Source organism: Elephas maximus, chromosome 22 (assembly GCF_024166365.1).
Source record: "Elephas maximus indicus isolate mEleMax1 chromosome 22, mEleMax1 primary haplotype, whole genome shotgun sequence".
Lineage (NCBI taxonomy): Eukaryota > Metazoa > Chordata > Mammalia > Proboscidea > Elephantidae > Elephas > Elephas maximus.
In genome coordinates, this window is record NC_064840.1 from 59,821,072 (window position 1) to 59,848,007 (window position 26,936).

At 39.4% G+C, this 26,936-nt stretch overlaps 1 protein-coding gene across 1 annotated transcript in view; it reads left to right on the plus strand.

Moving 5' to 3' along the window:
* Window positions 1–26,936, plus strand: part of ZMAT4 (zinc finger matrin-type 4) — a 290,640-nt gene that overhangs the window by 137,742 nt on the left and 125,962 nt on the right. Inside the window, exon 3 of the mRNA XM_049865500.1 lies at window positions 19,817–19,973. Coding sequence (XP_049721457.1) covers window positions 19,817–19,973 — 157 coding nt within the window. The remainder of the gene's footprint in view (window positions 1–19,816; window positions 19,974–26,936) is intronic.

The window sequence follows — 26,936 nt, forward strand, 5'->3', positions numbered from 1 at the left end:
GCTAAGGAACTGAAGTTTTTCCTGTCTGTCCTCCTTTAGCCCACCTTTCTTGGCTGGTGAGATGGGAAGCTATGTCCACCTGGGTACAATGTGTTAGTTGCATTTTGCTACCCAACTGATAACTAGGAACTGATGTTGCAGAATGGCAAACAATAAATATTTTATCAAATTCAGAAGCCATATGGTAAAGGATAGCTGTTCAGTTTTCTTGGTACTAATCTGAGTCTGGAGACAAGACAGTGCAGGTATGCACAGTGTCATTTTGTCTTTTGTTGCAGGGGTCTCACTTTTCTGAAACACAGCACTATTTAGGCTTATGGTAAGACCAATACTTTACTCTTAAATATAGTTCTTACTCTAGGCAAGGTACTATTCTAAGTACTTTCCATACATAAACTCATTCAGTCCTCACTAGGACCCTATGAGGGAAATCCTATTATTATCCCAGTTTTACAGCTTATCTCAATTGAACTCCATATGCCTTGCAGCAGGTAGAAATTCACTTTAAATTCTGGCATCAGGTGGTCTATCAAATTAATTTTTAGTGTGTATTTCATTCTTTTCAATCCTCATTAATATTACAGAGTTTTACTTAGGGAGACTTTTAAGGCTGGTAGCCAGGTGTGTTTTAAACTGGAATTCAACTTTTTTTTTTTTAAGTTTTCATATTATACGATAAAACACAGACATAAAATTCCAAAAAAAAAAAAAAGACAAACAGATGTATCATGTAGTGAGTCTAAGGCAAACACCCTTGTAATCATCTCTCAGGTCAAAAATAGAACTTTACCAATCATCTCAGATTCTCTTTCAATGGCCCCAATCTTGAGTCTCTCTGTTTTACCAAAAGTAATCACTTTCCTGACTTTTCTAGAATCCCTTCCCTGGGATTCTGTTTAGTTTTCACCATGTGTGACTCTCTAGTTACCATAGTTCTTCTTGCCCACTTTTTTTTTTTTTTACAACCATTTTAGTTTGTAGGTTCCTTCTTCATTCCTTTCTTTCCCTTTATAACTTACCTGCTAAAAAATCTGGGGGTATTTGACCTATAGAATTTCCTAAAGTCTGGGTTTCATTGATTGCGCATTTGTGATACCATTCATCACGTTCCTCTGTCCTTCCCATTTCCTGCAAATTGACAGCTGAGTACAAAGAACTGATCAAATTTGGGTTTGATGGATTTGGCAAGACTCTACATGGTGATGAGTTCTTTCACGAAGATGCACATGATGGCATGATGTCTCATTTTCTCTCTTGTTGTAATATTGGCAGCTGTTGCTGCTCAATGCCTAGATTCATTAATTCATTGGAGGTTGCAAAATGGTTTTATTGTATCATTTCTTTTCCATTAATTAATTGGAATAATTTTAGAACAAGCTTTTTTCCTCATTTACTGGATGATACTCTGTGCTATAGTTCTTATATGAAAGGTAGAATAAGTGCTTCGTTTTCTCCTTTTATTTACCAATATTCTAATTAAGGGATTGGTTCCCCGTCACTCTGAAAAGGTGATTAAATAGGTATTTAAAAATATTATTACAAAGGCATGGATTTAATATATTTGATGAATTTTGATCACATGCAATTATTATCCTTTTTTGAAGCTTAAATTGTCCCATCTGGAACTTCTTCAAGTTTTTCTCTGAGTCCTTGTGGCATAAGCATGATAGTCTTTATCTGGTATGGCAAAATATTTCAGGCTCATATTTTACATTTCCAAGAATCAGCCATTTTTTCCCAAAAGGCTAGATTTCTTTTACTGGGAAATGGTGTTGTAAGAGAGAGACCTAGGGTATCTGAGTGCTAAAGAAGTTGTGTTGAGCTTATTGTTTTTTTATAGGCCTCTTCCTTGGATAGAGCTAAGAAATATTTATACAATATTTCATGATACAGATACTTCCAATTCAAATCACAATTACTGGATTTTATACTTAACCTCCTATATTACATCTCTTTACTCTTTTTCCAAATTGTGTGTCCTAGTTGCCAAAGACATAGGGAACAATAAGATTAGAATATTCTTGATTACTCATTTACTCTATCCAATACTACACACAACAGCCTGCAGATAATGGTATTACACCGCTAATGTAATTACTGAGAAATTAATATTTTTGCAGCAGACATTCTCCCCATTCTCTACTTATTTTTAAAATCATTATACTATATCCACATACATGAGCGTATAAACATTTCATAGTATAGTTCCTCCTACTAACCCCATTTATCTTAATTCTACAAGCAACTATATGTATCTGCTATCACTGTTCTTTTATTAGGAAACTTGATGTCTCTCCAGTCATTTTGGTTATTTGAATTTTATTTTAATTGATATCTCAGGAAGAGATTAAGAGAACAATATGCACCAAGTTCTTGACCATTAACCATTTTGGGCTTTATACCTGAAAGTCAGTTTTGTTGGATGTAAAACACTGAGATCACATTTTTATTTTGAGAATCTTAAATATCTTACTCCATTTCTTCTTGCAATAAAATATTGCAGATGAAAGAGCTGGTGATAATCTTGTTTTATTGTTCTTACAAATAAGTTATTTACCTAGAGACTCAAAGAATTAAAAAAAATTCTTTTAATTTTAGTAATTTCACTAGGATATATTTTAGTGTTGGTTGTTCTGAATCAGCGTTCTCAGGTAAGCAGTATGCTCTTTCAATGTATAGTTTCTTTAATTTTAGGACGGCTTTCTTAATTTATAGTTTTTAGCATTGCTTTTGTTCCTTTGCTCTATTTTTGTCTTTAAGGTCTCCAATTATTCGTGTATTGGGCAACCTTTGCCTGTCTTCCGTTTGTCACTTGCTTTTGAATTTCTTTATATGGTTTCATTTCTTTTTCTTTGTTTTACCATTTTTTTTTTCTTAGGACATAATTCACTGTGTTCATTCATCTTGAGTTTCTTCTACTTTAGTCTTCATTTCTGAGATGATTTTTTAAAATTTATAATTCTTTTTAGTGGTTTTTTCACCTAATTTGTGAATTTTTTAGTTCTTATTTTTGTTATTCTTTTATATCTTGTATCATTTCCATAAGGAGCCCTGGTGGCATAACAGTTAAGCACTCAGCAGCTAACCAAAAGGTTGGCAGTTTGAACCCATTCAGCAGCTCCATGGGAAAAAGACCTGGCAATCTGCTTTCATTTCATAAAGATTACAGCCAAGGAAATTCTATGGGTCGCTTCTACTCTGTCACATAGGGTTGCTATGAGTCGGAATTGAATCTATGGCACCCAACAACAGCAATAACAACCTTCCCTTAATGTCTCTTTGTTAGTTTGTTTTAAAATTACAGGTTACTGTCTTAATCATTTTTGTAAATGTATTTCTGGCATGTTTTCATTGTAGGCATGTTATTTTGCTCTTTTCTTAAATAATAGCTTTCTATAGAATTTTATTTTGACATTTTAAATACTGCCCTTTATCTTATGCTATTTTGTTTCCTTGAATTTTTGGAAGGAAGTAAGGTTCAAGGTTGCCTTTTAACTTAACAGAGCTCCTTTTCAAAATTTTTGGTGCATGTGTCTGTGTGTATGCACCCACATGTGTGTAGTGTTTAAAAATATCATGACTTGTTTTCTGAGATTTCTTGGCTCTATTCCTCTTCCACCTTTATCTGAATTTTCTCTTTGTCTCCACTGTCCTTGTTCTGATCAATTTTTATTCTGCTCTCAGCAGTTTTTTCTCATTGTGGAGGCTTGTCTTGGAAGGAAGTTCTGGTGGGTCATAGTGAAAGTTCATAGGGTCTAGACTATACCTGCCCCTTCAGACCTTATGCAGACCTTTGCACCTATCTTCTACTGGGGTGAGAAACATCCTCCCAATTTTAGCTGCTATTCTTAGACGGGTCTGCTATGCTTTTCCAGGAGTATTTCATGGCTATTTGGGCTTCTTCTCTGATGCACACATATGCCTCATTTATTCACTCTACTTCCTTGCACAAATGGTGATAAATGTAGGGTTCTCTGCCTGTCATTAGTTTATTCTCATTCACTTGTATTTTGGAGTTTGTGGGAATACCTTGTTGTATCACTTTGTTGTAAATGTTGTTTGTAGGTTTTTCCTTTGGCTATCTAGTTTTTATGTAAAGATTTAGAGAGATTAAAAAAAATGCCACTGTCGCAGCCATTTCCCAGATTCTTCATTTTATTTTGTATGTATGTATTATTTTCATTGAATCAACAGGTATTTATTGACCGGCTGTGGCAGGTCCTATTATAGACACTGGAGATACACCTGTGAACAAAGCAGAATTCCTGCCCTCAAGGAACATACATTCTAATGGAAGAAGACAGCCTTGGTATATCGGATTAGCAATATGTATGAGCAATAGGTTAAATACAATATTACACACACACACACACACACACACACACACCCAGAGGCATTGCTGGCTCAGTGGTAGAATTCTCACCTTCCATGTAGGAGACCAAGGATTGACTCCCAGCCAATGCACCTCATGTGCAGCCACCACACACCTGTTGGTGAAGGCTTGTGTGGTGCTATGATGCTAAACAGGTTTCAGAGGAGCTTATAGAGTAAGACAGAGTAGGAAGAAAGACCTGGCAATCTGTTGCTGAAAAATCAGTGAAAACCCTGTAGATCACAATGCTCAGATATGCAACAGATCATCAGGATGGTGCAGGGCTAGACAGCGGTTCATTTCATTGTACAGGGCGTAGCCATGAGTTGGGGGCTGACTCTACAGCAGCCAACAACAACGAAAAATATATGTAGATAGATAGATAATAGAAAATTTGAATAATACTTTACAAATTACCAGGCATGTTCCCATTCATTGCTTTATTCTACCCTGACAAAAATCTCATGAGTAAGCAGGTAGGGCAGGTTTAGTTCCTCTCATAACAGGAAACACACACACACACACACACACACACTCAGTAATTATAAGTGACGTCTAGTGTATTTTTTAAAAGCCAAGGCTTAAACCTACACCTCTTGAATCCAAATCTGCTCCTGTGTTAATTAACGTTCTGTGTTTTTTCTCATAATGTATCACACAAAATACGGTGATGGAGGCTGGGGATGATACATTTTTAGCTCAAGGAATTAACATTCAGTTAAGGATAATAAGATACATGCCTAATAGTGTTGAGTGTGTGAGGAGAGGCCTAAATAAAGTCCTGTAGGTGTTTAGGGAAGAATGAGTGGGAAGCCCTACTGACGGTGAAGCCTTGATGAAGGAAATGACATTCGAGGGGCCCTTGCTTGTAGAGAGACTGAGAAAATTCTAGTTGGAATGAGCCATGTGAACAAAGACGTGTAGGAATAAGCTGAATGTAATTGGCAGATGGGGAGAGTTCATTCATTGTTCATTTAATTGTTCATATACTCATTATGTGACAAACTTCAGTACCTACTATGTGCTAGGCACTGTGCTAGGGCAGAGGTGTAGAAACAGATAAGGAAGGAGCTTTGTCTAAGGGGGAAACTACAAATGCTCTCCAACCTGATCCAAAAACGAGGCCTAAATGATTGAATCTTCTTTCACTCACCCACAGCATCCAACAAGGGCAAGCAGCCAGGATTTGAAAAGCATGGAAGTTCAGACCTGGGATTTCCAGCCAGTCTCTTGGCAACTGGTTGATGTTCTTAACTTGAAAAATTCAGTTTGCTTGGAGCATATTATATATAAAAAGAAGTGGTGGGAGAAAAGACAAGAAAAGTAGGTTGAGAGTTAGATTTTAGAAGACTTTTTAAGTGTCATGAAGAGGAATTTATTTTTATGTTGCAAAGAGCCATTGAAAGTGTTTTTTTTTTTTTAATGAGAAGAGAAACATAAGATGCCAGTGCAGTGCTATGGAAATAGGACCATCTTGAATTTGGCCAGACCAGGATTCAAAAATCAGCTCTACCACTTTTGAAAAGGATGACCCATTTGGGCATATTTTCCTCATCTGTAAAAATGGAGAATTATTCATTCATTTATTCACTGTATCCATTTATTCATTCATTTTTTAATTCAATAGACATTTACTAGTTACTTTGTTCCCAGTATTGTTTTAGAGCTGCCTTGGCCAATGCAATAGCCACTAGCTCCTTAGACCTAATGAGCACTTGGATTGTGACTAGTCTGAATTGAGATTTGCTGTCTTGGGTGCACAGTAATTAAGAGCTCAGCTGCTAACCAAAATGTTGGCAGTTCGAATGCACCAGCCACTCCTTGGAAACCCTGTGGGGTAGTTCTGCTCTGTCCGATAGGGTCGCTATGAGTTAGAATCAACTCAACAGTGACAGGTTTTGGGTTTTTTTGGGGGGGGTGGGGGGGATAAGTATAAAATACCACCAGTTTTTGAAGAATTTGCATGAGAAAAAATGTAAATTACCTCATTAATAATCTGTTGAATACACGTTCAAATAATGATAGCTTGAATATATTGGATTATTTAAGATATGTTATTTAAAATTAGTTTCAGAGTTTCATTTTATTTTTTAATGTGGCTCCTAGACAATCTAAATATATATATGTGGTTGGATTTGTGACTTGCATTATATTTCTTTCAGATAGTTCTGTTCTGGATACTGGGGATATGAAATAATATTTTGGTGGTAGGAGAAAGATGATAAACGAGCCAAAAATAAACACCTAAACCATATTGTTTTAGAGTGTGAATTGAATGGTGTATGTGAAGAAAGTAGAAGAGGGATATGCAATAGCGAGGGTCTCAGGATAGAAAGGAAGTGGTGGAAGAAAGAATAGAAAGTTGGGTTGGGAGATAGAGAGGTGGACAGTTTGGGGATATAACTTAGAGCACAAGGTGACAGGACTTGCTTATGAATTGGATTTAGGGGATTAAGGGGAAAAAAGAGATAAATCTTAAGGATATTTTAGAGTTATCATGAAAAGTAAAAGTGATGAAGTATATAGAGCACCTAATGTGTTTGAGGAGAGCCTGGTGGCGTAGCTGTTAAGAGATACGGCTGCTAACCTAAAGGTTGGCAGTTTGAATCCACCAGGCACTCTTTGGAAACTCTATGGGGCAGTTCTTCTCTGTACTGTAGGGTTGGTATGAGTTGGAATCAACTCAGTGGCAATGGGTTTAATGTGTTTGTACTTATTACTCTCAGAAAATTGTACTGTGCAACCTGCCTCCAGAAGGTTCCACTCATTACCTTGGAGTTGATTCTGACCCATAGCATCCCTGTAGGATGAGTAAAACTGCCTCGTAGGGTTCCCAAGGCTGAAATCCTTACAGAAGCCGACTGCCACATCTTTCTCCCACAGAGCAGTTGTTGGGTTCCAACCACTGACCTTTCAGTTAGTAGCCTAGTGCTTAACCAGTGCTTGAGTGGATGGCAATGGGTTTTTCCAAAAGGTCATAGCTTTGAAAACCCTATGGAGTGCAGGTCTACCTTGCCGTATGTGGGGTTGCCATGAGTAGGAATCAACTCCATAGCAACTGGTTGCTATGTATTCACACCTGCAGCAGACACTGGGAATGCAGCGAGAATAATTCCTAAAGTTTTTCTAAAGTTGTTGCCTTTAAGGTATTTTTGGACAGACGACCCTAAAAACACTAATAAAACAATTAGAAGACAAGACCTAATTCAAGTTGGTGCCAGAGATTTTTAGCACTGGGAGAGGTCAGGAATGTGGGTGAAGTTCATAGCAGTACTGAAAGGACTAGTAGATCAAATGGTCATTGAAGTCTGTGTGTTTTGAATAGGTCAGAAGAGCTAATGGGATGACCTGAATGGAGTGGGACAGGATGCAAGAGAGAGAACAATGGGCGGACGAGATTGGCAGGGACATTGCCGTCAGTCAGGAAGCTTGACTTCTAGAAATTCTTTTTGTCTAGTAGAGTGGGAGAGAAGGAGAAGAGATAATTCCTTTCTGCTTACTGCCTCTTTCCAAAGTTAAATACAAGACTGTAAGCAACAGCATGCGTGAAACTGAAAACAGTTGCATTGATTGGACTTTTTCATCTTACCACTGGCTACGTGCTGAGAGGTGCAATTATTTTTGCCTCTTACAGGGGGTATCAGATGGCTCTTGCCTTTAAGTGTATCTTATGAGAAACTGCAAGAAGAGTTCCATTGTAGGCATGAAATCTCTTTAGCCAAAATGAACACTAGTCCTGAGAATTCCAAGAATGCCCAGCCAGGAATCAGAGGAATCCCACATACTACAAGGGAGCCCAAATGAACAAAATCATTCCATTATTTTCTCCTTTCTAACTGGGTTTGACCTCTAAGCAAAAACTACTCCGAAAAGAAAGGAAAATGTATCCTTTAAATTTCAATATTCCTTTGGGCTTTTGAAATCATTTAAAATGCATCTCTTAGGCTTTTTAAAAATTATAGCTTTCTTGAGATTTAATTCACATGCCATACAATTCACCTATTTAAAATGTACAGTTCAAGGATTTTTAGTATATTTACAGAATCATACAACTATCACCATAATCAATTTTAGAATAATATCATCACCAAAAAGAAACCCTATACCCATTGCAGCCACTCTCCAATCCCCCCCCCCCCCCCTTTTTTTTTATCCTCCTCTACCTGACTCCAACACAATCTGCCTTTACAGATTTGCCTCTTCAGGAAACTTCATATAAATGGAACCATACAATATGTGGCTCTTTGTGACTGGCTTCATTCGCTTAGCATAGTGTTTTCAAGATTCACCCATGTCGTAGCATGTATCAGTACTTCATTTGTTTTTATTGCTGATAATATTCCATTGTTGGATATGTTGTTGTTGTTAGCTGCTGTGGAATCAGTTCCGACTTATATGGACCCTATAGGACCCTGCAGGACAAAGGAGAACTGCCCCATAGGTTTCTAAGAAGTGTGGCTGGTGAATTTGAACTGCCGGCCTTTTGGTTAGCCGCTGAACTCTTAAACGCTATGCCACTCAATCAACATTTGGATTGTTTTCACTTTTCGACTATTATAACATATATGCACACGTTTTTGTGTGCATATATGTTCTTATTTCTCTTGAATACATACAGAGGAGTGAAATTGATGGCTCATATGCTTAAACTTTGGAGAAACTGCCAGATAGTTTTCCAAAGGGGACGTACCATTTTACATTCCCGCCAGTAGCGTGTGCGGGTTCCAGTCCCGCCACATCCTTGCCAATACTTTCGATTGCCTGTCTTTTTTTTTTTTTTTATTATGACCATCCTAGTGAGTGTGAAGTGCTATCTCGGTGTGGTTTTTATTTACATTTTCTTGATGACTAATGATATCCAGGGAGCATCTTTTCATATGCTTATTGGCCATTTGTATATTTTCTTGAAAGAAATGTCTATTCAGATTCTTTGCCCATTTTTTAATTGGATAATCTTTTTATTATTCAGTTGTATAAGTTTTTTTGTTTTTTTTTTTTTAAATATTCTAGATGCAGGTTCCTTATCACATGTATGATTTGCAGGTATTTTCTCCCATTCTGTCCACTGTCTTTTCGCTTTCTTGACGATATCCTTTGAAGCACAAAAGATTTTTATTTTCATAAAATCCAATTTATCTATGTCTTTTGTCACTTTTGCTTTTGGTGTTGTATCTAAAGAAAAAAAAAAAAAACATTGCCTAGTCCAACTTATGAAGATTGTCTATCTTCTAAGAGTTTTATTATTTTAACTGTTCCCATTTAGGGTTTTGATCCATTTTGAGTCAATTTTTACATATAATGTCAGGCAGGGGCCTAAGGTCAATCTTTTGCATTTGGATCTTCACTTATTCCAGCACCATTTGTTCAGAGGTCATCCATTGAATGATCTTGGCATTCTTGTCAAAAATTAATTGATCAAAAATATACAGGTTTACTTCTAGACTCTCAATTCTGTTGCAATTATTAATATGTCTCTTTTTCTGCCAGTACCACATGGTTTTAATAACCGCAGCTTTGTAGCAAGTTTTGAAATCAGTAGCGTGAGTTCTTTAACTCTATTCTTCTTTTTCAAGATTGTTTTGGCTATCTTGGATCCATTGAATTTCCTTATAAATTTTCAATCAGCTTGTTAATTTCTGCAAATAAGCCAACTGATATTTTGATGGAGATTATGTTGAATCTGTAAATCAATTTGAGGAGTGTTGCTATCTTAACAATTTGAAGTCTTCTGACATATGAACACAAGATCTCTTTCTATTGATTTGTTTTTTAATTTTTTAAGCAATGTTCTGTAATTTTCAGAGTTTTAGCTTTGTACCTCTGTTGCTATGCTTATTCCTAATATCAACAACAAGAAGTATTTTATTATTTTTTGTTGCTATTATAGATGGAATTGTTTTCTTAATTTCAATCTTGGGTTGTTTACTACAAGTATATAGAAATAAAATTGATTTTTATGCATTGATCTTATATTCTGCATCTATATTGAACTCAATTATTAGTTTTAATAGGTTTTTAGGGAATGCCTGAGGATTTTTATATACAGAATCATGTCATTTGCAAATTGTGATAATTTTACCTTTTCCCTTCTGATCAATCAGGATGCTTTTAATTTCATTTTCTTGTCTTATTTCCCTGGCCAGAACTTTCAGGACAACATTGAATAAATTGGTGAATAGTCTTGTTCCTGACAAGGGTGTCTGCTCTTCCAACTTCTATTCTTAGTTTGTTGAAAGTTTTTATAATGAAAGGGTATTGAATTTGTCAGACACTTTATTCTATGAATGTTGAGATGACAATGTGGTTTTAGTCCTTATTCTGTTGATACAGTATATTATGTTTATTGGTTTTCGTATGTTTAACCAGCTTTGCATCCTGGGATAAATCTCACTTGGTAATGGTATATATTCCTTTTTATATGTTGCTTGATTTGGTTTGAAAGTATTTTCTGAGGCTGTTTGCATCTCTATTCAGAAGTTATATTGGTCTGTAGTTTTCTCGTAATATCTTTGTCTGTTTTGGGTATCAGGGTAATACTGGCCTCTTAAAATGAGTTGGGAGGTGTCCCCTCTCCTGTTTTTAGAAGGCGTTTGTAAAGGAATTGATTGCTTCTTCATTAATTATTTGGTAGAATTCATTGATGAAACCATCTGGGCCTGAATGTTTCTTTGTGGGAAGTTTTACGTTGGTAATTAAATTTCTTGTTGTAGGTCTAATCAGAATTTCTCTTTCCTTCTGAGTCAGTGTAGGTAGTTTATGTCTTTCTACGAATTTGTCTGTTTCATCTAGGTTATGTTATTTGTTGCCACAAAGTTGTTCATGTTATTTCTTAATAATTCTTTTTATGTCTTTATCATTCATAGTTACGTGCCCTCTTCCATTCATGATTTTAGTAATTTGAAACTTCTTCCTCATTTTCTAAATCAATCTGGCTAAAAGTTTGCCAGTTTTGTTGATCTTATTAAAGAACCAGCTTTTGGTTGCATTTATTTTGTCCGTTGTTTTTCTGCTGTCTGTTTCCACTCAGACATTTATTATTTCCTCCTTCTTCTTGCTTTGGGTTTATTTTGTTCTTCTTTTTCCCATGTCTGAAGGTCAAGGTTAGGTTATTAACTTGAGATCTTTTCTTTCTTTTTTTTTTTTTTTTTATAATTTTTATTGTGCTTTAAGTGAACGTTTACAAATCAAGTCAGTCTCTCACACAAAAAACTTACATGCAGCTTGCTACATACTACCAGTTTCTCTCCCCCAATGAGACAGCCCGCTCTCTCCCTCCACTCTCTCTTTTCGTGTCCATTTTGCCAACTTTTCTTTTTTAATATAGGCGTTTACAACTATAAAATTTCCTATAAGCTGTGCTGGAGCTGTATCTTATAAGTTTTGGTATGTGTGTCTTCGTTTTCTTTAATCTCAAGGTATTTGCTAATTTCCCTTGTGGTTTCTTCTTTGATCCGTTGATGACTTAAGAGGGTGTTGTTTCATTTCAACATACTTATGAATTTCCCAAATTTCCTTTTGTTACTGATATTTAATTTCCTTCCATTCTTGCCAAAGAACAAATTTGGTATACTTTCACTCCTTTTAAATTTACCGAGCCTTTTTTATGGCTTACATATGGTTCGTCCTGGAGAATGTTGCACTTGATAAGAACGTGGATTCTGCTGTTATTGCGTAGAGTGTACCGTGGGTGCCTGTTAGGTCTAGTTGATTTAAGTCTTCTATCTCCTTGTTGCTCTTCTGCATAGTTGTTCTTTCCATTATTGAAGGTGGGTTATTTAAATCTACAGCCATTATTGTTAATGTGTATATTTCTCTCATCAATTCTGCCACTTTTTGGTTCATGTATTTTGGGACTCCGTTGTTATGTCCATGTGTGTATGCAATTATTATGTCTGCCTGATGGTTTGGCACTTTAATCGTTTAAAAATGTCTCTCTTTACTTCTTGTAGTAACTTTTGTCTAAAATTTTATTTTGTCTGATATTGATAGAACCATTCCAGCTTTGTTACAGTTGCTGCTTTCCGGTTATACCTCTTCTGTTATTTTACTTACCCCTATTTGTGTGTTTGAATCTATAAAGTGTATTTCCTGTAGACCACATTTAGATTGGTCAAGTTGTTTTTAATCTAGCCTGAAAATCTCTGCTTTCTGATTAGGTCCATTCATGTTTAATGTTATTATTCATAGGGTTGGATTTATGTCTGCCATTTTGCTTTTAGTTTTTTTATATGTCTCATATCTTTTTTGTTATCTATTTCTTCTTTACAACTTTTGCATTAGTGAATATTTTCTACTGTAACGTTTTAATTTCTTTAATGATTTTTTTTACTATATAATTTTTAATTTTTTTTCCAGTGGTCACTCTAAGGCTGACTATATATGTTATATATACACTACACCACCAGGGTTTCCATATATACTACATATATTTTAACTTATCAGAATCTACTTCAAATTTATACTGAATTAATTCCATTAAGATAGAGAATTGTTACTTCTGTGTAACTCTATTTCCTATAGTTTTTTTGTGCTATTATTGTTATATATATTATATTTATGTATGTTACAAACCCAACAACATTTCGTTATGAGTATTACTTAATATAATCTCATGTCTTTAAAAAAAAAAAAGGAGAGAAGGAAGGAGAACAAGTATATATTTTAGTGTTTGTTATATTAACCTTCTTATTTACCATTTTTGGTTCTCTTCATTTGTTCTGTGCATTTGAGTTATGATCTGGCATCGTTTCCTTACTCTAATACAGTTTTGTTCCCATCCAACTCCTTTGTGCTGTAGTCAAATATATTTCTACATGTTATAGCATTCCGCATATCAACCAGAACGCTCCTTGGAAGCAAGGATGGCAAGACTATGTCTTACATACTTTGGACATGTTATCAGGAGGGACGAGGCTCTGGAAAAGGACTTCATGCTTAGAAAAGTAGGGTGTCAGTGAAAAAGAGGAAGACCTTCAAAGAGATATATTGTCACAGTGGCTGCAACAATAGGTTCAAGCATAGCAACAATTGTGAGGATGGTCTGTGGTGGGGCCAACTACTAATTGCCTGAGACTGCCGGGAAGCTCCACTCGAGCCTGGGTGGCATGGGGTATGCACAAACCCCTAAAAGCCACCGTGGCTGTGAGAGGAGTGGCATGAGTCGCCCCGCCCCACCCTGCTCCCAGCACTGGCTCAGCCTAGATACAGGAGATAAACGTGTTGTGTACAGGAAGTTGTTGGATTCGCTATGTCCAGCTACGTCCACTTTGTCCCGCTCTCTGGTCGAGAGCTCTGAACTCCATTATAACCTTATGGGACCACAGACATACATGCGGTTGGATGTTGCCCAAACGACGTTATGTGGTGTATGGCTGTACATCGTAGCAATGCAGGATATTGATTCTACAACCTTTCAGTGCTTATTTTTTGTTGCTGCTTGGTTGTTTATTTGTTAATAGCTTGGCTAGACAGTTTTAGTAAATCTAATTTCCCCCACAATGTGAAGCCTCTGATGTCATTCCTTTGAGGGTGCAGCCTTGGATATACACACTGTCTCTCTGGGATGACAGTGGTTTTGCAGGGTTCTCTTTTCCTGTCTCTTTCCCTGATTGTCTCTGTTAAACTGTCTGTCTCTGCTGGAATCACAACTGTTAGGTTTTACTAATTGCTGGTTGATTGTGCTATTGTTTTTGTCAAAGCTCTGGGGCATAGTCTGATCCAATTAAATTCAGAACTTTTTGCAGGGCTAGTTTCTGAGGCAAGTCTTTGTAGTTTGTTCTGACTCCAGGTAGGCTCTTCTTAGCTTTTCTTTCCCTTTTTCTCTCTGGTAAACTAGATGGCCTATGGCTTAACTTGTTGTTCTAATGGAGCTACCACCTTCCTCTTAATTGCTTGCCGGTAAAATCTCCCCAGTATTGAGAGCACCCTTAGGCTTAAACTTCCCCACATATTATTTCAAATAAAGTCAGTTCCTTGGAGAGTTTGTTATTTCAAATAAAGTCAGTTCCTTGGAGAGTTTAGACACTGTTCTTACGGAATCCCTTTACCCTTCTCTATTTTTATGGCAAAATCTCTGAGCCGTTGTTCTGGAACTGCCTACATCTTGCAGAGACATCCCTGATTTATTAGCCGCATGGGGTTTGGTAGCCTCTGGTCTTCTTGGCTTGTCTCTCCTGGTGTGGAGCCTCTGCCCTACAAGTGAGCTGGGGCAAATGCTATCAAGACCCAAATATTCTTGGCCTGCTGCACCTGGGGTAAATCATCTGCCCTACAAATGAGGGGGAAACCCTGGTGGCCTAGTGGTTAAGAGTTAAGGCTGTTAACTAAAAAGTTGGCAGTTCGAATCTACCAGGTGCTCCTTGGAAACTCTACGGGACAGTTCTACCCTGTCCTATAGGGTCGCTATAAGTCGGAATCGACTCGATGGCAATGGGTTTGGTTTTGGTTTTATAAATGGGGGAGGTTGGAGGAAGAGAGTTTCTAATCTTTTGGCTGTATCACTTGGAATTCAGCCTCTGCAACTCAGAACTAGGGTGGATGAGAAATGATGGTAGCTTGTTTCTCCTGGTATCTCTTGATTGGGAGCTAATGAGAGAAGAAGCCCTCTGTTCTTGACCATACCCACCCAGAGTGAAGCTTCCATCATGCTGAGATGGAGGCTTGTAGGAAGGCAGAGGGTTGTGGCTCAAGTGCCACAAACTCTTGCTGTTCTTATTGGGATTAGTAGATTTTCTTGAATAAATGCTTCTTTATTTGCTATTTGCTCACAGGACAATTTTCAGAGGCATTACATGTTGATTTTTTTTTTTTTTAATAATTTTCATGCATTTTAGTTTTTTTGCCGGGGAGCAGTTCCACGAAACTCTTCACTCTGCCATTCTGGAAATGAAATTCTATCTTAGGCCTTTTACACTCACCTAAAGTAAAAGAGAATGAAAGCAATGCTTTGAATTAAGTTAAAAAAAAAAAACAACTTATGAGAGAGATGAAAGGCCTTTGGGACTAGATTTCTGGCCAAATTCAACCAGGGTTTTCCACGCTGAGTGAATTCTTCTGAAAAATGTCTTAACTTTGCAAAATGCTTTAAATGAGCAGCCTTAAGATACTGCACTAACTTTTTATTTTTCCCCATTCAGCAAAGATATGGACATTGTATTTAAAGAATCTGACTGAATTTTTGCCTCCAGTTTGGAACACATATTTTAAGACAATCTTCAGGCTTGGCTCAGTTTTTCCTTTATTTACGTGATAACGTGGGGCCACTCTTAAATCTTTAAGCCAATAACGATAAATGTATTCATTGAGGTCAACTTATCAAACTTTATGGATCTTCACCTTGGGCCATAGATTCACATTGTTCTAGGTGCTGTGAGAGACTCAAGTAAAGACAATGTGATCTGTAGTTTCAACGTACCAATAACTTGGGATTTAAGTAGCCAACAATACTATAAGTAAATTCTGGCACTTTTCAGGCACTTTGTTAATATCAAAAGCTTTTCTGGGTAGTTGTGTTTCCACCAGGATCATTGACATAATCAGAGTTGGTGGTATTTACAATTGCATCATATGAATTACGTTGTCTGTTTTAGTGAAATAGCCCATAAAGTACGCCCTCCTGACCTCAAAGGCTGCCCAACTTCTTTGGGGTCACAGCCACTGTCTTGTCAAGTACCAATTCTTTCTTGGTTCCTCTTCTGCAACTATGCTGTTACCATATTCCATAATATTTTATTACATAATAATTGGTTCTTCTTTTCTATTGTACTTTGATTCTTCTGTGTGATGATGTGAACAGGATTGTCCAGGAGAGTTGTAGTTAGATTCTGACTCATGGTGACCCCATGTAAGCAGAGTAGAACTGCTCCGTATGGTTTTTAATGTGGTGACCTTTCAGAAGCAGATCACCAGGCCTGTCTTCCAAGGTGCCTCTGGGTGGGTTCAAACCACCAACCTTTTAGCTGGTAGTCAAACGCTTGATCGTTTGCACCACTCATGGACTCCACCTAGGAGAGCAAAAATCTAGAAACATATTTAATGACCACCAAGAAGCCAATATAAATATTAAGGATATGACCCCTTACTTCAACCCTTATCTTACTTTAAAACTGTCCATACCTCCAGTTCTTCTCTTGGCCTCCTTCCTGTTAGTTTGAAAGATTTGAACTTGCAACTAGACCTTCTTGCACTACCTGTCACCTCTTTTGACTTCTTTATTATGCAAATTGATAACCCTACAAACCAATCCTAGTTCTATTTATTCAGTAAACATTTGAGGGCCTCCCTGTGTGCGAAACACTGTGCCACGTGCTGAGATTTCAATGGCAATGAGACAATTTCCCTCACCTTTAAGTTTTACAGTCTTATGAGAAGAACAAGTATAAAAACAAATCAATGTAATAATGGAGTGTTCTGCTATAAAAGAAGTATGTGTGGGATGCCTAGAGGACCCAAGGGCAAATGCTTATCTCTTCAGGGAAGTAGAGGGAGTCAGAACAAGCTTCATCTTTAGGCAGTGATGATTAGCTGGGACATAAAGCCAGAATCTGGCAAGACTGAATGTGCTGTGGAAGGGTATTCCAAAGAAGAGACAGAGTTGAAGATGAAAATCCACGCAATGAGGCTTGTTTTATGTTAATGGTCTTTCTACCTTGCAATTGGTAAAGAGTATGACTTCATACCCTACCAGTTTCCTTCAAGTTGACTTCTACTCATGGTGACACCATATGTGTTGGAATAGGATTATGCTCTATAGGATTTTCAAAGGCTGATTTTTTCCAGAAGTAGATTTCCAGGTCTTTCTTCCAAGGTGCCTCTGAATGAGCTCGAACCTCCAGCTTTTTGATTATCAACTGAGTGTGTCAGCCTTTTGTACCACTTAGGGACTCCCATGAGTTCAATAGGAGAGTTTATTTACTTGACTGTAACACATCCCTTTATTTTCTGCCTGCCTTCCCCACTTCTCCTGGTGCTGACTTTCTTGAAAACAGGAAGTTCATCTAGCACAGCATCTAACACAATTAATAGGTTTGTAAAGTGTGTTGAGTGAATGAATATTTAAATCCACTGATCATTATCCAGCTTGAAGGCAATTCTTTGCCCTGAAAAGTCTATCTGAGTATACTTCAAGTAATGATCCTACCCCTGTGCCTTAGCTTCCAGCCTTTCTTTAGAAATGTCTACATGTTAGAGCTCTCGGGAGACAAGCCCTTGTTCTTAAGTGCAGGCTGCGGGGCACTGTCATTGGAAGCAGCAGAAGGGATGCATACATTTTAAATAGGTGTACATCATGAGTTCATCTCTGGCTTAAGATCGTATGCCTGCTTTTTAAAAAATCGCATATTTGACTTACATCATGCATAAAGCCAGTTCCTTTGTATAGAGCCTGACTCATGACGACCACGTGTGTGTCAGGGTGGAACTGGGCTCCATAGGGTTTTCAATGGCTGATTTTTTTTTGAAGTAGATCTTAGGACTTTGATTGGGTTCAAGGTAATTCAAGCACCTGCTTCCATATTGACACCTTTCCTTTTTTTTTGGTTAAACTTGGGAAAGTATAAATTTCTTTCTTTCTTTTTTTTTTTTAATTTGGGAAAGTAGCAGTTTTGGTCTTTCATCCCTCCTGAGCTATTCACTCATTTCATGGCTTTGAACCCTTCAGTCATTCTCTGATTTGCCATCCCCTGGAATTCCGGGGCAAACTCTTCAATGGGATGTCCTGTCATATCCTAGGCTTGAGTGGAGACGTGGATGAGGAGAAGCCAGCCTTCCCCTTTACTACCCAGTCCATTTTATTTCCCCATTATACCTCACAAAGGTTTAAAGGTGTTTATGTCTTTTTTTTTTTTTTAACTGAGTGGAAAACTCAAAGTACCTTGGCTTTAAACTCTTAGCAAGGGAATCTATCCCTAGTGTCTAACCTGGTTCCCTACCCTTGGCTTTTTTCCTCCCCACAAGAGGACCTTTTGGGAGGGCTCCTTTTCTCCCTGTATGACCCATTTCCTTTCACTGCTCCCCCTTAGCCCCTTAGCAGTACATTTCCACAAATCTCACTCTTTAACCCTGACTGAGGAAGAGGGAGGGAGAACACACACACACACACACACACACACACACACACACACACACACACTCCGCCCCTTCCAAGGACAAACGCTAATTATCAGAGATATTACAGACTCGTTCCTTCAGGAGGAAGAGGGTAGCTGCCTAACTGCCACCTCATTTTCAAGGCAACTCTCTCCAAGAGTCTGAACATCCCACTACTATGCAGAACAATACAAAATTCTCTTCCTCCTTCCTGTCCCCCTTCTCTTTCTCTACCCCAACCCATCTTCAATTGTACTCTTAGGGCCTGCTGTGAATAAGAAACAGGGCTCTTGTGGGGCCTTATACTCATCAAGGCTGCTCTTTAACAAAAAGAGGCTTTGCTATTGCTGTTCCATTAAGGAATAGATTAACTCCTTATCTGAGAGGCCCCTTTGCCCTCAATTTCTAACTAGGCAGGAGGGAAGGCAATGGATTAATCTTCCCCTTACGTAAGTAGAGGTAATTGATGACCCATATGCACAATAGTCAGCTCACATGGTCCAACAAAGAGTTTGTTGTCGTAGATCCTGATTCATTCTTCTTAAGCCTTACAAAAGAATAAACGTGAAGTTGGATTTCAGTATTTTGCGCAGCATTCAGCCAATTGTCTCCCCTGAAAAAAAGGAAATTTACAAAACTCTTCTAGAAAATTTTGCCAGCATGATTGTCCTAGCTTTATGACATATACTCACGCTAATTATGAAAAATGTTCCATTTCTTAAAGAAATCTTACAAAATAATCTGTACCTTGCAGCCATGTATCCTGTTGAGGCCAAATTGGTCAAAGGCAGAGCTGAATGCCAAATGATAATTTCTGCTAAATAATTCAGGCCATCTGAACTCTGGTATTATACTTACTTTAATGAGTATAATGGGTACAATTAGAGACTGTTTTTCCACCCTCGCCAGATACCATGTACTCTCCCCTCACTGTGAGACCCGTTTTTCTTTGGGTAACTCTTATCTTCTCATTTGGCCTGTTAGTAGCCACCCAATAAAGGCATGTTGAAGCCAGTATGTTCTGATGATGATTATTCTGAAGAAAAAGAGAGATTGCATAACAAAAACTACACATTTCCATAAGCTAGCCTGAGATAGGAAACCCTGGTGGCATAGTGGTTAAAAATGGCTGCTAACCAAAAGTCAGCAGCTTGAATCCACCAGGCACTCCTTGGAAACCCTATGGGGCAGTTCTACTCTGTTCTGTAGGGTCACTATGAGTTGGAATCAACTCGACAGCAAGGGGTATGGTGTAGGTAGTCTGAGATAAATCTCATTTGCAAAAGAACGGGATGGGAAAAAAATATCTGAAGACTCGGTTTCCTGTCTAACGTTGTGTTTTCCTTTGTCCCCTCACAGGGAAGTGATGCCGACATGGTGGATAAGAACAAGTGCTGCACACTCTGTAACATGTCATTTACCTCAGCTGTGGTGGCTGACTCACATTATCAAGGCAAAATCCATGCCAAAAGGTTAAAACTGTTGCTAGGAGAGAAAACCCCATTAAAGACCACAGGTATGTGTGAGAGCAGTAATGGTGGGGAGATACTGAAAAGCCAGCACTGAGCCTGTCACAGAAATCATCCTTCCTGTTCAGAGGTGGGCTGGCCAGATTCAGAGTCTAAAGATAGATGTCATTCAAGCCCTAAAGGGATGGGTAGGTAGCCCCGGCGACTTTGTTGTCATAACAGCATTAAATACAAATTCAGGTGCTCATTATATCAACCTGGCTCCTTCAAATTAGTAATTCAGCAGCTGGCATCTTTTGAAAAGCAGTTTACACCCTGCAAGATGCTGCCTAGTGTATCTACTATAATTATGTAAGATACATCTATTATGTAATGAACATCGCTCTTCCCTAGATTCAGTCGATGAGCCAGTGTGAAACGGGGATCCCCCATGAATATATGTGCAACACAGGATATCATCTTTTTCTTATCATGGAGTGAGGAGGGAGGACTGTAGTCTTTAAAAATATTATATTTTGCAGATGAACTGATTTTTTTTTTTTTCCCTGAGATGGCATTCCTTTCATCTTTGTAGGGGATCTTACGATTCAAGCCTATAAATGTTCACAGTTAAAAGCTTAAATAGTGATAACAGATCATTTGACCTTCTAATTGCTTAACGAAAAATATTCTTCAGAGGCTTATCAGAGCATGAAACTAAAAACACCATTATAATGTAATCAAGATAGACTATTTGGATAAAGTTTACATCCTGGCAAAGAGGGTACTAGGCTGGGTTATAATCGCCAGAATTTGGGGTATGTTTCACGATGACTACTCTTGCAATGCAATTAAAATGTGGCAGCACGTTTTTTCTGGCTGTCTAATGAATCGTGCATAAATCGTGGGTGTAATTATTTTTTAAATGGTATTTTGGAAATGGGAGAGAGCCTAAAACATTGCTCGGCTTTTATCCTTGCCAGTGTTTTTTCTTAAGACAAATGTCTTCTTTTACCTAGAGAACAGGAAAGAATCTTTTCACTCAGTTTTTCCTACCTATTTTAACTATAGAAGGTTTTCTTTTCTAAAGGTGGCTGTGACATACAGGTGTAGGATGGGGCTGGGATACACATGGAATCTGGAGACACGCTCAACTTGTTTTCGGGGGCACACTGTCTATGATGTTTGATAAGCGGCCCACTCAGCTGAAAATTCCTGATTCTTGCTTTCTGAAAGGTTGTATACTCACCTTGTAACCTACTTCCCATCAAACCTCTTAAAATAGACACCTCAAAGAAATAGCCACTGGACCATTTTTATCTGTTCTCCATGAATGAGTAACTAGTCCATTTGTTCTCTCTGCCTGAGGAAAGCATTGCTGTTAAATTTAATTTTGCAGGTAGTGATGGAAGAGGGGGAACGATATCTTTGTTTATCATGTCAATTAGCAAGTGGGAGAGTTATTATTTCTGTAAAAAAAAATCACCACATGGTAAAAATAGTTCTTTGTGAATTTAAATACAGCCTCGAGACAACCAAGCTCCAGTTTATAGTAATGAATTCAAATACTTTCAGAGCCGGTAAATATATTTGGGATAATTTGTGAGTTGACATCAATATCTTCTGAGGGAGGAATCAAAAGCCCTTAAAGTGCAACCTCCACTCAATGGCTTAGTCCTGATTGTCCCAGGCCTCGCTGTTAGGAAAATCAGGTGGCTGGTTAGCCAAGGAAGGATTGGGGCAGGGTGGGGTGAGTAGCACCGACAGCTTGTATCTTGGACTGGGGAAAATAGATTCTGATTTCCTTGTGGCAGCATCCCCTTTTCTCCTCTAGCTTGAGTTCCCAGGTTGCATATTGCTCTTCTATAGCATCTTCTCTTATCCATTCCCCTCTAAGCTGCTTTGAGCAGAAAGAATCTTGAAAAGCAGCACCAGACAGACTTGGAGGACCTGGGAAGCTAGCCTGGTCTCTGGGCTTGGGTTTGTGTCAACCCAGTGAGTCATTAGATGCAAGCCCAAGCAGAGGGCTGGCATTGGAGAAGTGGGGCACAGGTTAAGATTTTGAGGTCCTGGTAGGTGAGTGGGACCTAGAGATGGACAGTGTGGTTGCAGAGAACATGCAGAGATTCAAGCAGGTTACTGGGCTCAGGTAGGTCTGGCAGGTAGCAGCAGGACCCTGGTGGCTGTCCTGGGATTCCAGAGTAAGGAAAGGCAGTTAAGAGCATGGCAGACCACCATCATTTAAGATAAGGTTTATCTGTGGCTGTCAAGATGATTCTGACTCATGACAACTCCGTGTGTGTCAGAGTAGAACCGTGCCCCACAGTGTGCTCAATGACTAATTTTTCGGAACTAGATCACCAAGACTTTCTTTTGATGTGCCTCTGGGTAGACTCAAACTCCCAATCTTTTGGTTAGCAGATGAGCACATTAACCATTTATACCACCCAGGGACTCCAAAGACATGCATACTGTCCTGGAAACACCAAGTACAGGGAACAAATCAGAAACCTGGCAGACATGGGTAATAGGTTGAGACTTTGGTTCAAGCACAAATTCAATTACTGCAAGTGCAAGGTAAGCACCAAGGGGCACCAGAAATGAATGTCCAGGCCGTGAGCTTCATGAGCTACCAAGTACAGCCCCTTCGTTCCTTTCAAGAGAGCCAGTATTTTCATCCTTCCAATTACCATTAACACTTCCTGAAGAACATGGCCCTGCGTGCTGGGGCTGCCCTATGCACATCTAGAAACTGCTCTGGATAATCAACCAGATTGGTCTGAGATTACTTCTGGAATGAAAACTGGGGGAAAAAAGAGAGAAAGAGAGAGGGAGAGAGAGGACATATAAAACCTAATCAGCTGCATCAAGATGCCAGAGAGAAGCAGTTCCCCTGCTCAGGTATGCTTCTGAAGCAGCCCCTCCATGAATAACAGGCTCTTGAGCTGTGGTGATTGCTGGGTGGAAATAACTGAAGCACAACTCAGTGCCTCTCGTAGCTACTCCATGTGATGAGGGTGAGCAATTGGGATCTGTGAATCACTACCTTTCCTCCTACTCAAGCTACACTTTGATCAAGCGTCAACTGGGTGTCCTGCAGAACGGGCTGTGGTTTGAGTTGCCTTCTCCAGATGGGTGCGTGTTTACCCACATTTCTGAAATGCTTGGCAGAGTCACTGGAACAAAAACCCATTTCAGTTCTTCTTGGTTAGTGTGCTTCAGGATCTCTGTTCTAGTAAGTTTTGTCTTCAGCCGCTCATCATAGCAACTTGGCTCCTTAAAATTTATAACTCAGCAGCTTGCATATTCTGCAAAGCAGATGAAGGTGAAGAGGAAGGTGAAGACAAGCTCAGGAGGGTCTCTAGAGCTATTATACTCTTGCAGGGTAAGCGGATGTCAAGGTGGATATTTTGTCCAAATTGGAGGTGATCGTGAGGCTGCTGTAGAGCCATGTTCTTTGCAGTAGAAACAAGAGAAGCCACGCTGTGAGAAGGGCTTAGAGTAGACTCCAAGGAAGGGGGGCCAGGAGCAATGAAGGGGATGAGACTCTTTTCACTGGAGGAAAAGTAAAGGAGGTAGGGGTTGTTTAGCCTAGAAAAGAGATGATTTGGGGGTTGTCATGGGAAATAGAGATTCATAGTGTGTGTGTGTGTGTGTGTGTGTGTGTGTGCGTGCGCACGTGGATGAGTACACACGTGTATACATGCATGCAAGAGATATAATCAATGCATTGGTAGAACATTAGGAAGTTAGATCTGAGCTCATAATAAAGAAGAATTTATTAATATTCAGAGATGTTTAAAGATGGAATGTGTGCAGGGACTGACTGGCAACTTGGCATGGTATTTCTGGAGAGGTTTCAGTATCAGCTCAGTGATTGGGCCAGGTGACATTTAAAGTATCCCCCAACCTGAGATTCTCAGCCAGATGATTACCTACAGCCTTGACCCACTGACATAAAAAATGGCAGAAAGAATACTGGCCCAGGAATCAGGCAGTATAAACTCAGGCACTAGCTGTACCCCAAGTAGTTGTATAACCTTTGATAGGTCCTTTATCGTCTCCAACCTCAGTTTTCTCATTTAGTTCTAATACCAATTGCATTTACTTCACTGGATCTTATACGGAGTGAATAATAGATTCAAACGTGCTTTGCAAAGTAGAAGGTATGGTTTACTCACAGGTGAGCATTTGGTAAATAAATTAATCTGGGGAAGTAGCCCGACTGCTTTCCTCTAGAAGAGTCTCTGATATTCTGAATAACATGCTGGGGCTGTGAAAATGCTACCGTGGATATAGCACAAGGGAACATCATATTGTATCTCCTAAAGACAAACCTTCTTGGGTGGAGTTCTGTGACCTGGGGCAGGGTCTGGCACTAGAGCTGCCTACTGGAGTGAAGCAGGTGCTGGTAGGGATGGAGAGCAGGTCTTTAAACTCAGGGGCTAGGGATGGTCATGGAGCCAAGTAGACAAATAGGCTCTGGGCATTAAGGAAACTTATCAGGAGATGAGGGTATCCAGCAGCCAAACTGGGGGCCAGGACTCTGGATCCAGGACTTGGGACTTGTTTGTAGAAACAAAACTGTACTGTAGAGAGACTGGCAAAGTAAATAGTTTTCAAGACAAGAGCTCAAGTTCAGGGGATAAAATAAAGACCCCAACACCAGAATGAAGGTCCAGAGCAAGGTCTATGTCTCAGGGATTTAAGAGACACCGTGTAATCAGAATAGAAACACAAAAGTAATAAAAGGGATAGAAGCTTGTTGCCGAATATCAGAGGTCAGCCTGGAGCTATTTGATGCTTGCTTAAGGCCAAGATTGACCCTTCTGGCCCCTCACGGGGAGCTGAGTCTGTAGGTAAAGGTCACTGCTTCCCACAAAGGGGAGAGGATGAGTAGGCAGATGCAGTCTGAGACAACCTTGAAGCTGTGCACTGTGCGATGGCTTCTTCTGGGCTTCTGCGTGCCAGAGTCCTCCCTGGTCGCACTGAGCCTCTAGCTGTGGTTTGTTCCCAGGTGGCTGCAGGTGGCCCATAACCACATATATTAGAGTCCTACCAATGATGGAGCCCCAACGTAGGATCACTGAGGATGGTAAGCGCATTAATGGTCCCCAAAGATGTCCATGTCCTAATCTCCTAAACCTGTGGTTATGCTATATTACATGGCAAAGGGGTTTTAAGATTGCTACTCAGGTGACCTTGAGATGAGAAGGTTATCCTGTGAACCAGGGAGGCCGCAGAGTCAGTGTCAGAGTGATGCAGCATGGGAAAGACTGGACCAGCTATCACTGACTAAAGACGGAAGGGGCCACGGGCCAAGGAACATGTGTAGTCTCTAAAAAAAAAAAAAAAAAAAAAGGCTGGAAAAGGCAAAGAAAAGAATTTTCCTCTAGAGCCTCCAAAGGAACGTAGTCCTGCTGACACGTTGACTTTGGCCCCGTGAGATCCATTTTAGACTTCTGACCTCCAGGATTGTAACGTGATAAATTTGTATTGTTTTAACCCACTAAATTTTTGGCGATTTGTCACAGCAGCAGTAGAACATAGATGCGACCTAAGTAAAAATAACTGTCCAAACAGGGTGTTCCCTTAGGCACACTTTACACACTTTTCCTCAGGGATCCTCAAATACAACCTAGGAGACACCGGCATTACTGTTGCCAGGGACTTGCCTGAGAGGCAGGAGTTATATCTTTGTATCAGGATCAAATCTTATTCCCTAAACATCGCTTATTGCTCTCCTGTGCAAAACCTCTAGTGACTCATTTCCTATGATAACAAACACAAGTTTGTCCTCCTGGCCTTCAGGAGTTTGCACAGGTTATATAGCTCCAACATTATTTCCTACGTCCTCTAAATGCATGTTTTCAAATGTTCTGTTTGGACTGGTCTCCTTACTGTACTACCTTCCCTTCAGCTGTCCTCTATCTGAGATGCCTTTCCCTCGTCCTGTTGTGGATTTTGATTACCTTTCATCCTCTGAGGTACAGTGCTGGTCTCAACTAGTCTCCGAAGTCTCTCATGGCTCCTAAAGATCTCACTGACTATAGATTTTGAAGTCAGGTTTATCTGGGTCCCACTCCTTATTAGCTGAGGCCTTCGGGCAAGTTACTTAACTTTTCTGAATCCTTTTCCCTATCTGTACATTGGATATAATGCTATTATCTATATCGGAGGGTTGCTATGGTGATTAGATGAGCTGGGTAATATGTATACAGTGCTTAGCAGAGTGTCTGCCACAGAGACATGTTAGCTATGTCCACTCATGAAAGGCAGCCATTTTTTACTTTGTTCTGAGCTCTCTAGTGTACAGTTTTCCACTTAAAATATTTTGTTGTTATTGTCCAAGGTTGCTTCTGTTGGGTTAGTCTACTTTACCAATTGGTCTGTATGTGCTGTTCCTTTGGGAGCCACATTTCCATTCTTATTCTGCATTCTACCACAGTCCCTTAGCATAATCTCGATGGGCACATTCTTTGTCATAATAGAGAGTGACAGGAAAAATATAACTGGGTGTTCAGTCCCTGCTTGAGGACAAGTGCTAGGGCAGAAGAATGGGCCAAGCAAGGTCCAAGGTCACAGAAACCCAGGGGAAAAAGATGTATCAAAAAAGCCAAGGAAACCTGATAAATGAGAAGTCAGTCCAGGTTGACTGGGCAAAGAGAGGGAAAATGAGTGTGAAACTAGTAGGAATGAACAGCAGGCCAGATTTGAGCAGAAGTTAACTTGGAGTAGAAGGAAGTGAATAGATAGCCTGAGCCCCAGAGGGGCGTTTATACTGAGGCTTTACACTGTGTGCTAGAGGCTTTTGAGGGGTTTGCATTGTGTGCTGGGAGGGAGCCATTAAAGGCACTGACATGGCTTCGAAGCCCAGGATATAAGCTAGCTGTCATCAGGAATCATAGGAGCAAGAGCCATAAATCAGCACAGAGGCTGACGGGTGGGTGGCAGAGATGAGCTGTGAGATCCAGAAGAATAAGGTTGGATAAGGATGAGAGAATATCTGCAGTCTGGCCAGGGAGGTTGAG